This window comes from Pangasianodon hypophthalmus, chromosome 25 (assembly GCF_027358585.1).
Source record: "Pangasianodon hypophthalmus isolate fPanHyp1 chromosome 25, fPanHyp1.pri, whole genome shotgun sequence".
Lineage (NCBI taxonomy): Eukaryota > Metazoa > Chordata > Actinopteri > Siluriformes > Pangasiidae > Pangasianodon > Pangasianodon hypophthalmus.
In genome coordinates this window covers 10746970-10767296 of record NC_069734.1, presented here as the reverse complement: position 1 = coordinate 10767296, position 20327 = coordinate 10746970, and the positions used below count along the sequence as shown (strand labels likewise).

Below are 20327 nucleotides of genomic sequence, written 5' to 3'. Positions count from 1 at the left end.
AACTCGCCCCTGAACTACACCGGTCAAGAACCAAGAAAGCTGGTTAATACAGACGTAACACCCACGTGATATCAAGATTAAAGGATGTGTGATTTTCGTGTTCAAATGGAAATTGTGCTTTCGTCAGGGAAGGCCGTACAAATGTTAAAGCTCTTGACAGCACTTTTGCTAGGACACCAATCATAGACTCTAGCTCATGACTACTGCTAGCACATAGCTGACACAAAAAAATTTGAAGCCATAGTAACCATAGAAACAAGACAAAATCAACAGGAATATCAGGATTTCTGTCATATTTCTGTCATATCTCGCATCGACTGCAAACCAAACATCGAGTTCCACTACAGTGAGAAGTCAACAACGTGTTTTAACGATAAGATTTTTTTTTTTGAAGTAGTGAATACTAGAAGAGTGGGTCATTCATGTTGAAAATTCTCATCATGACCCCATTTAAACATATAACAGCTAATTCAAGTAGCCAGTTAAACTGTGCTGAGCTCTAGAGGGACCTTTTAGTATTCCCAAGTCTGATCCTGACATTGAAATCTTGAGTTATTTGGTATTACTGTAAAAACAATATCTATTATGTGATTTAAATATATAAAAATAACAAAATGGACATATTTTATGTTTACAAACATGTTTACAAGCTATACTGTGAAAATGACCTATGACACAATCCAGAGAGCTGCCATGATAACCAACAGATATTTTTAACAAATTTCATTACAAGGATAGCGATGTGCATACACCCGTACACGGTCCATTAAACCATAATTATGATATATTGTAATATAATTGTAATATAACTACAATGGCAAATATTATGTTCTTCTGTCCATTTCTTGTTTTACGTTTTGACAAGCGTGAGATACTGGTGGGAAAAAAACACCTACTTGCTTCCTTCTTGACCAGCCCTTATCAAAACCAAGCAATGAGGATATCTTATGCTGACGTTTATCTCACCAATTTTCTACTTAGGTAGACTGGAAAAAAGAGTAAACACTGCCGCTGTATAAACGTTTGCCTATGACATTCTGGTGGCCTGTAATGAATTCAGAAATGAAGGATGTTTTATGCCTGTCTCAGTGAAGGCATGCCTCCTCTTTTCACTGATCACGCTGTTGGGATTCAGTTTATCACCTCAAACAGCTAAGGACAATCTACAGAGAATGATTTAAACAACTTCTAAACAACTGAAATAAAGCTGTATCTAACTATTACTTCAAAGCAGAAGAAATGGAAGGCGTTGCCATTCTTTCCTGTGGTGGAGATCCTTTAATATGACTGAGAGAAAGGGACAATAAATCCTCCCCAGGATGCAGTGAGGGTGTTGGAGCCATTAGTGCAGTGATGAGGGATGTGGGGGACATAGAGGGTGGAGCTGGGACTCTGGAGTCACTAAGCACTTTCTCTTGCCTCTTTTGAACAAGCTTTGCTTCCTACCCTTCATTCTTTTACACAAATCTTAGCCTGGGCAGACACATTAGAACTCACTTAGACTGGAATAAAGAAATTAGAATAAATAAAGGAAGAAAGCTTGAAGAAATATTAAAGGACAGGGCAAAAAGACTGAGATAAGCAGATAAGAGAAAGTAAGTGTGTGTGGAAGAAGCAGAAAAAGACTGGGCAAGAGGAATAAAAGAGAGAAATGACAAAGATAAATAAAGAGTGAGAAATAACTGGGTGGAGAAGAATGAAGGTTATTAAGAAAGAGAAAAAAGTGATAGTAGGAACAGATGACTTAAAGATTAAAGAAGTGCACGTGAGAAAATAACAAAAACGACTGAAAGAGAAAGAACAGAAAGTGAGGAAGAGACACAGACTATAAGAGAGGTCCCGAGTCTGAGTGTTTTTTTTTCTTGGCTCCAATTCAGAGAGAGAGTGAGGAGTGGTCGATCTGAAGGACTCTTCAGTTCACTCTCACCCTTTTATTCATAGTTGGACATTAACCAGCATTGTGAGAACTTTTCAAAGCTGAGTACCAACAACACTGGAAGCCACGTGAGACTCAGTAGGTGCCCTTAATCAAAATCACAATGGTTTTCTGAAGGTTTTCTCAGGTCAGTAAAAAACACTCTACATTCCCGACTAAATCAGATGCAGAGCCAAGAGTCTTGACAATGAAGTTTACAATACTCCTAAAACACAGAGCAGAGACAATAAACCTGTCTACAGCAATCCACAATCCAAACACACAGGGCTTAATTCTTCTTTGCCTTCACGTTCATGATCCAAAAGCTGCTTAATCCACTCATATCAAATCATAAAAGGCTGAAATGTAAAAAGCTGCAATCTGAGTGGAAAAATTTCTCAAAGCCACAGTGAACTGAGGACAACCGTATTTTAATCCTAGGTGTGTAATATAGTGCAGTCCTCTGAGGATTAGTCTGCTTTAGAGTCACTCTATCCATCTCACTGATGCTGTGTGTTTGTCCGGGAAACAAAAGCCAATGTCAAACACCATCCTGTAGCCTGAAGCTTCATATTCTGATCTGCTGTGATTAATTTCCAACACACAAGCACAAGACTAAATTATCGGTTACAGAAAAGAATATAATGTTACTAGTGCACATTTAACGGTGAAGAACAGTTCAGCCATCTATATTTCTCCAGTGTCCTTATATAAGCATAGACAACCTACAAGTGAACTGATAAATCTTTCTGCACATTTTTCTCGAAGACCTTGCTATGCAGTGTCTGAAGTGATTCATTAGTTAGGTCAAGGCACTACTGAGCTGCAGTAATGAGCCAATGACAATTCACTGACTCAACTTCAGGATGAGCATTTTGGCAGGATATCCTGCTGATCTGTCCTCTCTTCAGGCTGTTTATTCCAGTCCCATTCACACTTCCAGTGCATCACCCCAGGGCTGTCTATTCATATGCACATATAGAACTGTTCAATGTTACCTCTCTTTATCCAACAGATGGACGACAACAGAGCATGACTTCACGGCAAGATAAAGGTACAAACTCAAAAAGCAGGCCGCTCAAGGCTTTTGGAAACTCTATCAGGTGCTCACAAAGTACTCTCTCTTTGACTGGGGCAGCAGCACCAAAGCCTGAGCTTCTCTCCAATTCTCAGAATAAGCCTTGGTCTGTTCCTTCATCCTGGCCGTATGCATTACAATAGGCCTCGCCTGGAACAAGAGCCTTACAGATGCAGAGGAGCAGGAGAGCAAGCAGGAGCAGAGGGCGGTGAAGAAGAACTGTGGAAATTAAAGGGCGCTGCTTGAGAGCCACTGGCTTCTTTCCAGTCGGGATAAGTCTCTTGGAATCGGTTCATGTGCTTGGAGACGTGAGAGGAGAAAGTCCTCTGATTGAGGAGTGGTTTGTTGAGGGTTAGAATGAAGGGATTCAAAAGTGGCCTAAAAGGACAAAGCTTTCCACAAGTGTCAAAAAGAGTCAAATGAAAAGAATGACTGCAACAAAATCTGGATATTTTGATCCTTTTACACCACTTACAAAGAAGCAAAACATATGGTACTTGGGGGCAGCACAGGAAGCACTGTTCCTTCCATCAATTCTGTACCAACCCCAAAGCAGGCTGAAAACGATCTGTCAAAGCTTTTTCATGCAGCGCTCTCTGATTTTGACGCTCTGCTAAAAAAAATGCACTTAATCGCTTCAGTTCTAAGAACATTCTAATAATTCTAACAAACTTTTTCACATTTCAAAACTCAGACTTTCAAAACAGTTTAAAAGTTTGAAATGAATCGACAGATATAATGTATCACATTCCAGTCCAAGAAGCATGAAAACCATACTCCAACTGTGATATTAAGCCAAGCCAAGATACGGCTACCCAGTGCAGCAGAGACATCTCTGCCTCTTCAATTAGCAATTGGTATTAAAATGTCTTGGCTTTTCTCCAAGCCCATCCAAAATATGCCTAGTTCTGCCAGCAAAATCGATCTCGGTGGGAATCTAAGGGAAAATCCTCAGTTTTTACCCCCTAATCTTAATCCTCCCAAGTCTCAGCCTAGATGCACAGAGCAATCTGGAGGGGTTACTATGGAGAACCTCACACAATTTAGTAGTGGGGGACCATGGATTCAATGGTCATACTAGATACTTGTGCAGGAAAATAATGAGGAGAAGAATCCGGGCTGGTGAAAAAGCCTGTCCTTGTCCTGCTTTAACCCCAAAACTGCCCATTTAACATTAATCAGATCACAACTTCAATAAAGCCAATAACAAATGATAAACAGGTAATAGCAAAGACTGCTCATAAACTGCATAGAGAATACATACAGGACATACGCACAGGCTATACTGAAACAATCTCCAGATGAGAACTCATGCTCCAAAACTGATCTGGGGAAGGGCAGATTTTTGATAGAAAGCAGATGGAATATCAGATTTGTGGATTCTGGCTGAGCTCCAATCAAAAAGATAACTGATTCTCATGTCCCTCATTCTTTCTCTCCCTTCTTCTCTTTATCTTACTCCCACCTTTCTCTTGCTCTCTTGCTCCTACTGATTGATTCGCGTTCCACTTTTTCTGCTGCTCTAAGAGTACCCCTCCAATAGAAAAGTCTGGAATAGCCCAGAACAACATGCTATCATTAGCTGAGGAAACACATGGCGTCCTGTGGGACTCCCATTTGCCCAAACATCCCAGTCACCTCAGTCACACTTCCGGAAACAAGACCGACACAGACAGGCAGCAAACACAGGGCCAGACCAAATCACATCATATATTCCCCTCGGGGAAATGAGGACATATCTGAGACTGGGCTTCTATCCGGCCTAGTGAGAAGTTTGTGGAGCCTCTAATGTGAAGCCTAAGCCTCAGAATGGAGAACAAGGACCCTTCTGCTGAAGGGGACACAGTGGACCTCCTCACCACCCCCTGTGCCAGTGCTACTTAGATATAGCCAGTTTCCATAGTTATCAGTGCCTTCTTGTTTCCAAAGTTCCTCTGTTTTCAATGTCACTTTGCTTCCCAAGTTCCACACTTTCCTTATTTACCTAGTTACCAATGTTCCCTAGTTTCCAATATCTTCTCATTAACATGTTCTCTAGTAGTCTAATATTCCATTGCTTCCAATATCCAATATCGTTATCAGTGTTCCCTCATTTTTTTATCAAGTCCACTCATTTCCATTGTTCCCTATTTTTCAGTGTCCTCTCATTTTTTGGTTTCTAATGTTCCCCATTCCCTAGTCTTTAGTGTGCCCTAGTTTCACACTTTACTTGTTGGCTAGTTTCTAATGTTCTGTAGTTTCCAGGATCCTTATTTTTTCACTGCTCCCTCATTCCCTAATTTCCTTGTTTCTGATGTTTGTTTTTTTTTCAGTTTCCTTGTTCCTTAGCTTCAAATGTGTCCATGTTTCTAGTGTCCCATTTTTTTCTTGTCTCCTATCTTCCAGATTTCCTTTGTGTCTACTGTTCACGAGCGCATTACTATGCAAGTACATAATAAGCTTCTTTCAAAATCAGCCATTTCAATTTCAGGGAAAACAGTAAACCCATGTACTGCCCTCCTATCCCCCTCTTTTTCAGGCCTCTGTAACACTGACTCACTTATTGCATTTGTGTAACGTCCCCTAACAAGAGGGCATTGCAAGTGAGTGAGAGCAAGAGCAAAAGTGTACAAAGAAAAAAAGAGAAATAAAGAAAAGAGAGGCCCAGGGCAGAGAGTTTCCCCAACAGCACCTCATTATATTAGTGACGGCCTGCCACTGCAATTAAGCAGCAAAGAGGGCGTTTTAGTGTTCAACTTTCCAGCATTGTTCTCTGCATGGGGTCGACTTGTCAACGCTAACAAATGCACAGAAAGGAAGCACTCAGTAACAAAACAAAAATTCATCCAATCAGTCCGGCGGTTAGCGAATCTGTTTATTGCATTGCATCAACAAAAAAGCCACAGCTGAGCAATGCAGTCCAACAGTCTCTATATTGCACAGACTATGGTAAATGCATATGATTTTGTATGGCAAGTGTGTTTATCCTCCTAAAAGTGATCTGATGACAATTGAATCCTGTGGACAGGAAGTGCTTTTGAACTGGAGAGGAAGTGATCTCAGTATTGGGGGGCCACAGTGAGAGGAAAGCCCCATTCAGAGAGCAGAGAACATGAAGGAACTCCACCCTGCATAAACAGGACGCTCACAGGCAAACAGACACAACCAACAGCTCCATGTAGATCTCTCTTTCGTCCCCTTCTCAGTGTTTGGCTCGTCTTTGTGTTTGATGTTGTTACCTGTTGCTTTTCAGTTCATGTTCTTTCCGTTGGCGTTGTCCATCATCGGCCTTCTTATGACTTCTAAATGCGTACGACTCAGTATCACTTGGCAAAAGATTAAACCATCAAGTGCCCTTTATCAGAGTGCATCTATCTCCTGTCCATGTAAACATGGAGATAGTTCCCATGAAAAATGATGACAATGCTAACAAGCTGTCATCAGCCAGTAAACAAAAGAAAAAAATCATACACAACTAAATATGAATGACAGATGATAGTGATATCTTTATTCTTAGGTTACCTGCACACATTCCTTCAATACCTGAAGAAATGTTACTAATGCTTAGAGGGTTTCATTACTGGGATGTGAATGTGACAAAACCACTTTACAGATACTGAAAGAGAGAGCAATATAACAAAAAAAGAAGAAACTAAAATGGGGGATGGTAGTACATTACCTGCTTAGCTTCCTCCAAAGACGCTTGTAGTTTACGGAGCTCCTTTTCATATTGTTCCTTTAGTTTATCCACCTCCAGGTCGTGAGAGGACACCTCCTCCTTTAGCGCTCCCTTCAGAGCGGTCAGCTCCCTCTCGCGCTTCCTCAGCACCTCCTCCTGCTCCTCTTTCACCATCACCGCTTCCTGTAGATCCAACTTCAACTGCATGAATTCCTGAGGAGGTGCAGAAAGCATTATGTTACATATCACAACCAATGACCTAAAGTCAGTAATAATCTGCAAAACAGATAACCAAAATGAAAAATATATATGAAAATATAAACTAATATTATAATATACTGGTATAATGATAATACAAATAATAACACATAACCTAAAAATATGTAAAAAAAAAAAAAAAAAAAAAAGTATGCCACAAATATCATGTATTTATTCAGATCCCTTTTCCTACACTAAGTAACAAGGGTCATTTGGCAAAAATTCTAGGAAATACAAGTTTCTACAGACTTTAAATTAGGCTAACAAAAGATCTTAAACATTCAGCCCTAGTGAGTATTAATAATATGACAGGTTTGTTTATGTGCAGTTCACCTCCATCATGGACTCTCTCTCTGCACTGTCTGATTGCAAGCGTTTGGCTCCATCCAGCTCGTCATGCATCTCCGAGAGCTGGTCCTGCAGGTCCCTGATCTCTGTCTGATACTGTTCTCTCTCCATCTTCACCTGGAAAAGCCTGCAAAATAAATGCACACACACACCCGCACACACACATGCACACACACACACACAAACACACACACGCACACACACAGTCTGAACACCTGCACACTGTAATATCTCTGACTGGCTACTGACGGAGTGTTTACAGCCTATTAAGCATTGACTGCGTCTGTATCACACACACCTGTACCCTCTTCCATCTGCCTGAGAAATTGCAGGTAAGACATCTGCGAGAGGCTCTGTAGAGAAATAGTACTCACTAAATGACTAAACAGATAAGCCATTATGGCAGAGAGACAGAAAAGGATTGTGAATGGGATAACCGCTCTTTGTATGTACAGCAAATGGTCAGCACAATCCAATATCTGTGTCATTAATAACATTAATGATTTTTTTTCTCTCCAAGGAACTAATTTAAGGCATTTTCACTCTTGGCCTGAATACTCACATCAGACTCTTTTCAGGCAGAGTATCATCACTGCAAGAAGAATTTGCTCCAAAGCCTGGACTGATCACACAATTCTTGTCATATGTCAAGCATTCTGTTTTCACAATGGCAGACTAGAGGTACAAACCTTAGACTTGTGTTTGTTGACTACATAAATTGTGAATCTTTCCTTTGTACCCAAAGTAAGTGTGGTTCTATGAGAATTATTTGGATACCTTCTTTACATGTTGAGAGCTTCCAAGAAAATCATTAAGTGACATGTATTATTTGCAATAAATACTGCTGTCATGTAGCCATCTTTCCCTGAAACCATCTCACTGAGTTCTCACCTGCACCACCCAAGGCAGGTCTTTCACCCACAATGTAATCACTTGATTTTATTTTAAAAGAGCAATTAACCTCTGACCAAGCTGGGGCTTCCTTTAATTCATTAGTCTGGGGGGGATTCTTCTAAATGCTACTAAATAATATATGTATAGATCAGCCAGTGATGTGCATCTGAAAAGTGAATCAGGAAATAATGTGACAGTTAGGCCAATCAGGTTATTTGACACTAAGTCTATGGCTTGAAAAAAACCTACTGAACTTTCAGGGCAAGCAACTGCTGCAAGCATGCAAACATTTACTTTGGTGCCTCGTAAAGCCATTGAAAGTGAATCTTACTCTTCCAGCGTGGTGCGTAGGTCAGCCTCCGTTTTGGCCAGCTTGTCCCGCAGTTTGTCACATTCAGCTTGATTAAATTCCAGCTCTTTTTGCAGTTTCTTGATGCCAGCTCCAGCCTTTTCCTGTGCTTCACTCAACCCCTTTTGTTTCTGTTTAAAATGATTTAATATTAGATATAACACATGCATACATCATATCTTACTACAAAATTGTTGTACCAACGTTTACCAACATTTAACCTCATGACACAAGCTGAGTAAAATGAAGTCTGTGTGAGAAACTTCGATATTTTTTTACCCTGTATTATTCATAATCCAGTATAATTGCTTAATGTGGTTATTCCCCCAGAAAAGGTGAGAACAGCAGGCTTTTCAATACACATGAAGAATGCTAGTGCATGGAGTAAACAGACTGACTATGAGGACCAAAGATGCAGCTGATGAAGTTAGTACTAAGAATATATCATGGTTAAAGTACCTTGTTTTCATCCTCCAGTTGCTTTCTGAGACTTGTGACCTCTTTTTCCAGTTCTGCCTTCCGCTCCTGCAGGGCTTTGGCCTGGGCTGATAGGTCTGGAGACTACCAGGGGAAGGTTTATATGTGACTAGCTAGTAACTTCAACATTACATAATAAATAGGCCAGTGAATAGTATGCAGAATTGTGATCTACTATAATATTGGGTTATTATAGAATTACAAGATGATTTATGCACAATTGGTATGCATTCACATGCACATTTATCTAACTTCAAAGGTCAAAGAGTTTTACAGCAATCCGATTTACAAAAAAGTAGGATAATTTTTCTTGGCAAGAAGCAGAGGTTTGGATTTTGGCAACGTGTTGCTACTCACAACATTTGTACTCTAGAGCTTTCTCATTCAGCATGCACATGTTTAAACATTAGCCATGATCGCAGTGCTGGCTGGGTAAATACAGGCAGTGAGGTGAAAGCCTCTGTGAGTGGACAGCCTGTGATAAGTAGTTCATAGTCTTGCCTTGTTCTAAGCCCAATTACTGCAGTACAACAACAGCTTACTTTGTCCCCTTGCACGCTTCCTGTGGCCCGTGACTTCAGTGTCTGGATTTTTTCGAAGACCAGGTTGACCTTCCTCTTGGTGGTGTCGTCACTGTCGTTGCTCCTAAGAAACACACAAGGACACATGGTGCTCTCATACATGTATACGTCGCCATTATGAAGGATTCACTACCCTGCCCTGTGTGCGTGTTCGTATGTTTGTGTGAATGTGTGTGTGTGTGTGTGGAGAGAAAGGATCAGAGTTTAATCCTTGACATTTCTTGGAAAAAACAGGTCTGGCTCATAGAGGGCAGAATGCTTAGCTTTGATGTGTCACTTCATGACCTGCCCACTCTAATTACCCTCACTCGTCAGGCACATGCCTGCAAATGTGTTTGAGAAGCAGTGAGCGAATGTTTCAGAAAACAGAGCACCATATCATGTTAGTCACAATGCTGTGTGTTTGCATTCATGTTACTTAAAGTGACCTTTTGTTTTATGGTTACAAAGTGGCCTCGCACCTCTTCACACACACATATACACGCCTCGGTGAACAAGATTTAATGGCGTCACCTAATAGGGACCCAGCTGCTCACCATCACTGAATAAAACATGGTTTGCCTGACGCAGACTAAACACGTGTGCGTGGATGCTCTCTAAGAACTGACCCAAGTTATGCCTACCAAACACCTGAGCTTTCTATTAAAAGAGGAGACATCTGATCCGAGTTCGGCCTCGTCTTTAAATGCACACCAGCTATAATCGCTGCTTCAATTTTCTACAGCAAGCACATCAGGAATGCCAAAAGGGTGGAAATGTTTGACACAAAGAACACGATATTGGGTGAGTGTAAGGTTACAGACAAGTATTCACTAAGCATTACAGTACTATGGGACTCTTCTACTGCACCTTCGATGCAGAGCAACAATCGTACAGAATTACACAGGAACATGAAGCAGGGAATCTTAGCCCCTTGTTAAGCAGGACAGAACAAATCTCCAGAACAGGTGGTAGGAGATGCCTGGTTCCAAATCTGACTCCCTGTAACCCTCTCACACACACATCCACCTCCCTTAATTCCAGAGAGTGAGTCATGTAGGGAGTAGGATAATAACCAATGTGGTATCTGCAGGAGGTAAAAATGAATCATCTGGAAAAAATAACATCTCACATTTTTGTATACGGTACAAAAAAATATCAGATAAGCAGAGATAACCAGAATTGTGCTGGTATGTCTCATGGAGCAATGATTGGTCACACTTACTGTTCTGATATTTCAGGGAATTTTGTACACCGTGTACTCAGAGTCAGAGCCGACGGAGCAGCATGTTTTGGGCGTGTGGGTGTATGTGTATGAGTGTTAAACAGCTGAGGCTGCTCTTTACTCATTCCAGTGCTGAGCAGTCAGAAATCTTGCACATTGTAAACTAGACTCTGATAACAACATTTGGACATTTCAATAGGATATTTTTATGTATAAAACTTTAGAGGGTATTGTGCTTAAACATTTAAGCATCATACCAATAAAACCTATATAGTTATTGAGAGAGCAATGCCATGCAAAGAAACACACAAGACAGTGTTTACCCTGTCAAAGTAAAACATGCCGTTTTGAAAACTCACCCGTCTTTGAGGTAATTAAATAAGATCTGCTTAGCAGTCTCTTCATGCGTTTGCTGTGACAGCTCTTGTTGGCCTTTCAGAAGATCAGGTGTTGTCTGTTCCCAGATAAAAAAAAAAGCATAAAACATTAGTGCACAGCTATTCACGGACATATTTTCTCCTTTAGACAAGGCTTATGCATGAAACCCTATTTAAGTGAACTGTTTTATCAACACACAAGCATTTATTCCAAAAAGATTATCGCCATGGTGCAATCTGATAATTTCACATCATTAGATGGAATGATAAGATTAATGATATTAATGATAAGATAAAATCTTACATACCTCAGCTACCATTTCATTTGTCTTCTGACTGCAGTTTGGAGCAGTTCTAGACAAAGACGTTGTAGCCACACTGGTCACAGTCTTAGCACTTTGTGTTAGTTCCTTGGCCTCTGTTCCCTTGTTCTCCACAGGCAGAATGGAGGGCCGACTCAGTGGTTTCTTATAGCCTAGGATGGAATCTGTAGCACTGGGCATTGCTCCTTGTGGAGAGGCTGGTTCACTGCTGATCCGTGCCACATCTCTGTAGGTTGTCCTCCGTCCAACAGAGGAAAAGGGCGACTTCTGCAGAAGTTGTGAGGGCCTGAGCACATGCTCAGAGGACTTTCCTCGGTTACGGCTAACCTCATCCAGGTACTCTGTGTCTCCCTCCAGGCCAAAAGGCAAGGCGCTATCCACGCTACGGGAACGTTTGCGATCTTCTGGGTTGATACGATTCCTCCGACCAGTGCGTCCTCGCCTCTGCTGGCCTTCTTTTCCATCAAACTTACTGATAAGCTCATCTACACCTGGGATGGAGCCTGTGTCAATGTCTCGGCCTGTTCCAGGCAAGAAAGGGATATAGCGTCGGTTCTCATGGCGATTAATGCTGTCCCCATATAGTGCCTCAAACTGTTCTTCCTTGGTAGGAGTGGTAGAGGATATGGAAGAATTACGAGAGCGTGATGACTGAAGCACAGGGCCACTGGAGTCGGTTCTTCGTAAGGGAAGTATGTCAGGCTCTCTGTGCCTCCGTTCCAGACTGGAGTTTGTGCTGCTTGTTGTACTTGGAGTCCTGTAGGAGGACTGCTCACTGGGAACACTGGTGGTAGAAGATACCTGAGGAACTGGAAGCCGTTGGGCATGCTGGGATGCCTGGGAGGGAACCTGGAAGGTAGAGAGTGGCTGAGCTTGAGACTGAGATTGAGGTTTAATTGAGGATTGTGCTTGGACTTGAGGTTTAGTTTGAGACTGAGGTTGAGTCTGGGGTTGGCTTTTAGAAGATTCTTTTTGAGGCTGGACTCTAGATGGGAATGTTTGAGGAAGAGCCTGTGGCTGAGACCATTTTCTTGTGTCCTGTGCTGGTGGATCTGTGCTTTTGGGTTGTTCTAGATTGGATGATTTGGAACCTGGGGAGATTGTTCTTGGCAGAGACCCTGGATATGTATTTCTACTCTCAGCAGCAGAAAGAGGCTGAGGTGAAATGCTGTGGAAGTTACCAAGGGCATTGCCCTCTGGGTCATAAGGCTTGAGGATCTCTGGATGCTTCTGAAAGTTCAGCAGAGTGGACGGCTTCTTTGCCTGAGTGTCTTTGGATTCAGAGATATCATCGTAAGGGTTGACATATGGAATCTGATGCTGGGCTCGGTATTCAGCAAAGGGGTTTTCAGAGAGATTTTCCCTGGGTACTCTGAAGTCATATTCCTGATAGTTATCAATAAAGGACCCTTCAGAGCCGTTGTACCCATTATTGTTGCTGGGGGCTGCGTAAGGGTTGAGCCCTCTGTCTTGATTATTCAGAACAACATATGGGTGTCCGTCTATGCCTTGGACCCTGATACTGAGGCCATAGCTGCCGTTATTTTGGCCTCTTGCACGTGCAGGGTGAGTGTAGCTCGACTGTGGTCCAGTATTTGGAAGGCCAGTGACTTTATAGGACTCCATCAAGAATGCTGAGAGAAGGATTTCAAATCCTGCTCCCTGGAAATGGCCCACCTCTGCAAACAAAGCCATAAGCTCATTATTGTCCCAAAAGAGATACCTTCAAATCCAAATGACTTCTGTAAATGTTTTGAAATTCTAACTGGCCACTAATGAGATTTTAACGTCTGGTGACCTTTGATTCATTCACTGAGTTTATCTGGTTGCAACAATGAATGGAGTGTGTGTATGTGTAGCCTGTAGTCTGTATTAAATCCCTTTCACGGGCATTGCAGTTGCCAACCTAGCAGAATAAAAGTTGCCAACAGAAAGACAACAGTCAAACAGTTATTAGCTAAACACTGTCATTACAGAGCAAACAAAGCTGGCATAATAACCTCTGGAGCTACTCTTAAACTGTCAGCAATGATTCACTCAAGGCTTTCATAGGTACAGTACATTACATAAGTCTGCTGGATTACAAGGGTATGGCAAATAAACAGGCAGTTATAAGTAACCAGTATATCAGCTTCGTATCATTCTTAATGGAATACTCCAGCATTTTTTGGCCTATTCCACATCTGTACCAAAATGTGTGGCAGCCTAGAAAAACCTGTAGGATATTCCTATGGCTATATTCCATTTATAAATGTATTTCAACAAAACCAATGTTGAATGTCTGTGATGCTCCTGCGCCACACTCAGAATGGAATCTTCAAATGCAATTTTCTCCCTTTTCACATTTGTGGTAAACATTTTAAAATGCTATAACTGTATTTCTGGTTGACATACATACAAAGGAGAAACATATTTCAAATCAGTTCTCAGGAAAATCAGTTTTCAGAACTATATAGTAAAACGAAATGCAAAGATTTCACCATGTCTAGCATTTCCCCAGGCCAGCACACATATGCAATTACCTTGGACAAAAAATTCTGATTACATTTCTGAGAAAAGAAACCTACTTACTCAAAGTATAAGCATAAACGCTTAAAGGCCGTTGTTGAGGTTTTGATAAACATTTACGTATAACATATTTCACAGAAGATTTCATAAGCTTCAATTCCACAGAATTAGTTTTTTAGATGGCGGAATTTGTGTTTTTATTTGATATGTGATACCATTTATTTGAAACCACAAAACCCTAGAAAAAGATATACTTTTTTTTTAACTGCATTTCTATAGTATGTAAAACTTGTATAAAACTAGATAAGAACAGTTTTACAAAGACATTTTTCATGCATGTCTCATAGTAAGACATTATTGTTAAAGTGTAATGGGTGTCTTGAATTCCTCCTGTGAAGCCTAAACATTTATTTGAACATTTATTTACAGAATTCAACAAGTGCCCTTAGAAAGTCAAAGACATCCACCTCAGCAGAGCAATGCCGAGTAGACGCTATTATTCCAAGGGTATTTAAATGTTGTATAACCTATCTGCCCTACATGCCAACCATTCACGTATCAAGTTACACCTCTATCAGTCAAAAAAAAAGGACACTTTAATAAGTGTGATTGTGCCTGACACAAAGCAATATACATATCACCCCCCACCAGGCATCAGAGTGGCAAAATGCCTTTATCAGAGTGACTAAAGGCCTTTATTGTTCATGTTATCAGCAGACCCCAGTGATAACACAAACAAATAAACACATTTCTCACTGGTTCACCTAGGCCTACATCACACAAGCCTGAGATTGAAAGGTTTCCATGACGAAGCTTCACACTGGCCACAACAAACAATCCTCACCTCAATATCTGCATATTAATACTCTGGCATAGTCTCCTTATTATTCTTCATAACACAAATGCAAAGCATACAAAACAGCATGTAAGCAACTTTTCCTGGTTTAATACATGATGAAACAGGAAAATCCCAGACCTTCCAGCATTTATAAGAGAAGAAGAGAGAGAACAATGAGCTGTGACATGTCCACTAAAGCATGAGAAATAAAACCCTCTGTTGCAGGAAAAAGAGAGGAAAAGGGGATACTAAATAAGTTTCTTTTAGACTCAGGATCACGTTGTCCAGTGCACAGGAACGTCAGGGTGATAACACAGCTTCTTTCCTTTCATTGTGTCCTCTGGAAGTGGTAAAGTCCTGGTTTCTGACAGGGAGGAAGGCCACATGGCCTGTGCCAGCTTCCATTCACTCCCCTCTAATCCCTCATCCACTTGCCTCCTCCAAAACACTTACACTTCTCTAGTGTACACTTCTTTAGTATATATTTCTCTAAGCAGTGTACGCCATCACAGATCATGCCAAAGCTTAACCTTCAAACTTAAAATGATTACCAAAGCTTAACCTCACCCTAAATTAATGCAGAAACATCTGTGGGAAATTCCAGCATTACCAATGTGATATTTGAGCCTATAGTGAGCTGCAAACTGTCTCACTGCTTACACAGCATCAAGGGTGGAAAATACTTGAGTAATTGTACTTCGTTACTATGCCTAAGTATTATTTATTCATTACTTGTGTATTACTGAATTTGAGAACTTGTACTCTTACGTAGGTACATTTTTAAGCAAAAAAATTTTTTTTTACTCCTTATATTTTTGTTTAAACCTTCAAAGCACTCATTGCAAATAATGAAGGTCTCTTCTCTCACCTAGCCAGTGACTGTGTGTCATACATCAGTTGAGAGGGCACAGTTTAGCATCCAATCATTTCCAGTTTAGCATCCAATCAAGTTCATCAGCATAGAAAAACCTATCAATAATCATAACAATTCATGATCTTCTTATGCTACACAATGTGGTAAGAGCTATAGCTATCCTTGTGCATCTGAAGATTGAGAAGTCATGGGACTGCAGTGCGGAACTTGACGATGAGCGCCCCTGGCCCTACCTCAGCAACGTTTCAATCTCATTCACTAAGCAGTGATGCACAGAAAATGAGATGTCTCCTTTGTATGCCTAGAAGGCATTAACTCCAGCTTGAGTAAGTTGTAGGTTTTTCTAATATGTTAACGTTAACTGGTCATATTTAACCAGTTAACAAGTTTTCTTTGCTAATACCAGGTTTGTTTTGCACTGATTCCAAAAGCTAATATAATCAGCTAGGCAGCAAGTCGAATTCTAGCTAAAGATATATACTGGTTATTTACAGGGCATTTTCAGATTCCTTCATTAGCAAAGTACACAGCATTAGTTATGCATATGACAAGCAAATGTACAGAGATTGAATGATGTTTTTAGGCAAAAGAAAAAGCATAGCAAACATATTTTTCACATGAAAACATGACATTAACTTAATTTCATCAGTTAAAACATTGACTTTTTACTTGTTAATACATGATTACATTTAAAAGTAGAAACCTATTTACTTTTACTTGAGCACATTTTTGGCAGGATACTTTCAATTCAAATCAAGATTTTTGACAAATTATTTAAAATTTCACTTCAGAATAATTTTTCCATACTTTTTCCACCCCTGAGCATTAGTGAGACAGAGCGTATACTAACTCAAGTGATCTTTCAGCCCAATAATCAGCCCAATAATCAAAAGCAGAACTGATAGAAAACACACATTTATATGAAATAAATGAATGCATACACAACACACTTGTGTGTGAAAGAGTGTCCAAGTACTTATCAGTGGAGGTTTCCGTGTATAGTGTCCGGCTCCCTAAAGGCTACTAGTGGAGTACATCAACACACTGCATGCACCACAAAGTGGCTAAATTACGAGCAGTTGTTCACTAGTCACACTACCATGTGCAAAACACTAACAAGTATCAGGCATTTATAGCCTGCAGTCAACAAAACTGCCTACAATGACTACCAAAACAATAAAATGGTACAGCAGCAACTCGGAGGAACCAACTGACAGCGCAGTATGAAGGCGTAGACTAGCAAACTGTGTGAAACTAAATTCCAGAAGTTAATTAAGTGTCCAGATATTATTAATATTGTATATTAGGCTACTCTAATTAAACGACTCAACTGGCTTTAACCATTTCAAGCACTCCCTAGTCAAAGTGTTTATATACAGTATGTGGTATGAATAAATCCTATGAATATGAAGATATATGTTCTTTAATCATGTGTTTCAGAGAGCAGTCAGTCAGATCTCAGAGCAGGGCTCCAGACAACACGCCATGTTCCAAAAATATATTTAAAATTAAGATAATCAATCATGTACATATTACAGGTATATCCGTTTATGGTGGTGTCCACAAATGGCCTGAATTTAAAGACTATTGTACATGAATAGGCTAGAAAGAAAGAGACTTTGTATACAACAGTATACTATGAATTCTGTGAAACAGATTGTACAGATCTCATGGTTCTTCAGGTAATAGGGATGAACAGTATACTAAGAATAAAGAGATTTATTTAGAGGGAATATAAAAGTGCTCACAGCTTCACGCTGTCATTACAGTTATGGCTGTTATTTAAAGGAAACTGCTCCTGTACAGCTCATGTCACTAATCTGATGCTGAGAAAGGTTTACACACTGTATTTCTGTTAAACGTTTCTGGGTGGTGAGAAGGCACTTCTGGTTGAGCTGTTCGTTTGACTTCATTTCACTGATTTTCAAATGGAACAAAACAGAAGGCTGTAAGTACCTTAAAAACAGAGATCAAGATCTACCTGTGTAGGATGTCTTCTTTTTTTTTCTTTTCTTTTTTTAAGATTAAAAGTTTAACATCAGTATAAGTTCGCATCAACTTGCTGACTTTGTGATGCTCTGTGACTCACATCTGAGTGATCAACCAATTAAGATTCTTAAGTGTATCATAAAACAGATTTGTTTAGTGGTCTAGGCTATAATTTCTCTCAACTGGAGAAAAATACCCATCTAACAGGATGTTGCACACATTTCCTCACCTAAAGGTGGAAATCTACAGTATCTTGTAGGGGATCCTGATCAGTTAAGCAGAAGGTTTACACACAGGCAAGAGTAAATAAACCGGTATGTTCTGTTTCTTCAACAAAAAGCCCAGTGTTAAAGGAGCTCTGACTGTGTTAACACCTCAGGTTTTGATGCAACTCTTTGACCTCTCTGAATCAACTTTAACTCTTGGGGTTTATATATCTTCTACTTACTTATTCTTTATTTTATGTCCAGTTGGACTTAAATAAGCATTCTATAGGGGATAAATAACTCTGGGGAGTTATTGTGTACAGTAATCCAGGCATGACTTTAGTTATAGAGGAGAAAGAGAAGTAAAAGTCATATATCTTGCACTAAAATGTGATCAGCTCCAAACTCCTGCAGGATGTGGAAATAATAACAGGTGCTACTCATGGTGCTGGAATTTGAGTACTGTTGTCTAAATAGAGCCAATAAACAAAATCCTCAAAAAACAGCCCACATTCTGCTTGACATACTCTAATTTGTGAGTTTCCACAGAGTTTGACTAACTTGCCGAGGCTGCTGAGAAATAAATCTCCTGACTCGACTGCTGACTAGTGAAGTTCCCACGCTCAGGTTCCTCAGAAACAAGTCAAAATACAACAAAAACACTCAAAAGTAAGACCAAACTTACCGACAGCAGTTATTTAACACGCGGAACACGCACTGGCTTTATCAGCTTATGATAATTACTGCAAAAGGAAAGCACAAAAGGAAACTCATGCTCCACTGAGTTTCTCAAAGTCAAACTTATTGCTTAGTGTTTTGCTTTCGGGGGCAGCTCCACTTAAACCAACAGCTACGCACTGGGGCTTAAACCCCGCCCCTAGAACAGAGACACACCACACCCACTTCAGGCCTAACCAGACGCTCTGCCCACACTGGTCCCCGTAGCCACGCCCCTAAAATTATAAAAACCAGCTGCGCCGCTAACTTCTGTCAGCAGTAATGTAAACCGACACGCTCAGCCCCGCCTACTTCACACCAAACTCCGCCCACAAAGAGACCGCTCTTACGTATCCCCGGCCCTCCACACATAACCCCGCCCACTCTGTCTACAGTCTGGCTTGTGAGATTCCTGACAGACTCATCAGATAATGGCTCGCGCGTTATCGTTGGAATTGCAAATTACCTGTAACCAAGGCAACCACTTATTCACGAAACCGGCGACTTTTCCTCTGAAAAATACTCACAAAACTGGTTATTTAAATGGTCATTGCTTTAAATGCACTGGAATGTTGTTCAAATAAATATATATTAATCAATAATAATAATAATGATAATAATAATAATTGTTGTTGTTGTTATTATTATTATTGTTGTTGTTGTTGTCGTTGTTGTTTATTGTTGTTGTTGCTGCTGCTTATTATTATTGTTGTTTGTTGTTGTTGTTGCTGCTGTTTATTATTGTTGTTGTTGTTTATTGTTGTTGTTGCTGCTGCTTATTATTATTGTTGTTGTTGTTTATTGTTGTCGTTGCTGCTGTTTATTATTGTTGTTGTTTATTGTTGTTGCTGCTGCTGCTGTTGCTGCTGCTGCTGTTTATTATTATTATTATTATTACTATTATTATTACTGTTGTTGTTGTTTATTGTTGTTGTTGCTGCTGCTGTTTATTATTATTGTTGTTGTTGCTGTTAACGCATCTAGATTGAGCATAATAATATACAGCACAACAAACAACAAACTATATTCTAAATTTTCAAATTCAAAAGTCTGCACTTATGCATATACCGGAAGTTCTCCTTACATTTCACTTACATCGAAGAGCTAATTATAATAATTTAAGAGTCAAACCGTTTGTTGACAAACTGTCAATAAAGACTGAGTGAAATAAGAAGCATAGATGATGTGAGCTAATATAGATGTACTAGTTTCTGTTTCATTCTGTTTTATACCTCTTTCTTTTAACCTCACTGGGTTTCTGACTAAAGTACACATCCTTAATATAACACTAAATATTACACCAAAATATCAGGCTACTACAGTTTATTATAGTTTATTACTAAGTACTACAGCACTACACTTTCAGCAATACACTACACTATTTAAAACCGACAGCTCCATCTAGTGGCAGAGTTTACACCACTGCACGTCCATCTAAATCAGTCCCTTTTTCCCCAATTCAACTCAATTCCATTTCCATTAAAGTTTTTTGTGCTCTTCATCATTATGTGGTGGGTAGGTTCACGTGAAGTTCTAACTTCTTAGATAAGTAGCAAGATCAAAGCAGATCACAACAGATATCATTAATAATAGCTCAATATTTATTGGTGAATGCATAAAAATAGGCTACATTTATTTCTATTTTTTTTTCCTCCTAAACACTAACAGTTTCGACTCTAAACAAGATATGTGAGGTTTGATGTTTTCAGGCCACACATGCAGTTTCTCAATCC

General features: G+C 40.0%; 1 protein-coding gene across 1 annotated transcript in view; it reads right to left on the bottom strand.

The window, feature by feature from the left end:
• cgnl1 (cingulin-like 1) overlaps positions 1-18718 on the bottom strand; it is a 33998-nt gene extending 15280 nt beyond the window's left edge. The window contains exons 1-8 of the mRNA XM_026937541.3: positions 18563-18718; positions 11448-13141; positions 11122-11216; positions 9520-9622; positions 8960-9061; positions 8483-8631; positions 7243-7384; positions 6652-6864 (exon numbers count right to left, since the gene is read on the bottom strand). Coding sequence (XP_026793342.3) covers positions 6652-6864; positions 7243-7384; positions 8483-8631; positions 8960-9061; positions 9520-9622; positions 11122-11216; positions 11448-13088 — 2445 coding nt within the window. The 5' untranslated portion in view covers positions 13089-13141; positions 18563-18718. The remainder of the gene's footprint in view (positions 1-6651; positions 6865-7242; positions 7385-8482; positions 8632-8959; positions 9062-9519; positions 9623-11121; positions 11217-11447; positions 13142-18562) is intronic.
• Between the last annotated feature and the right edge of the window lie 1609 nt (positions 18719-20327).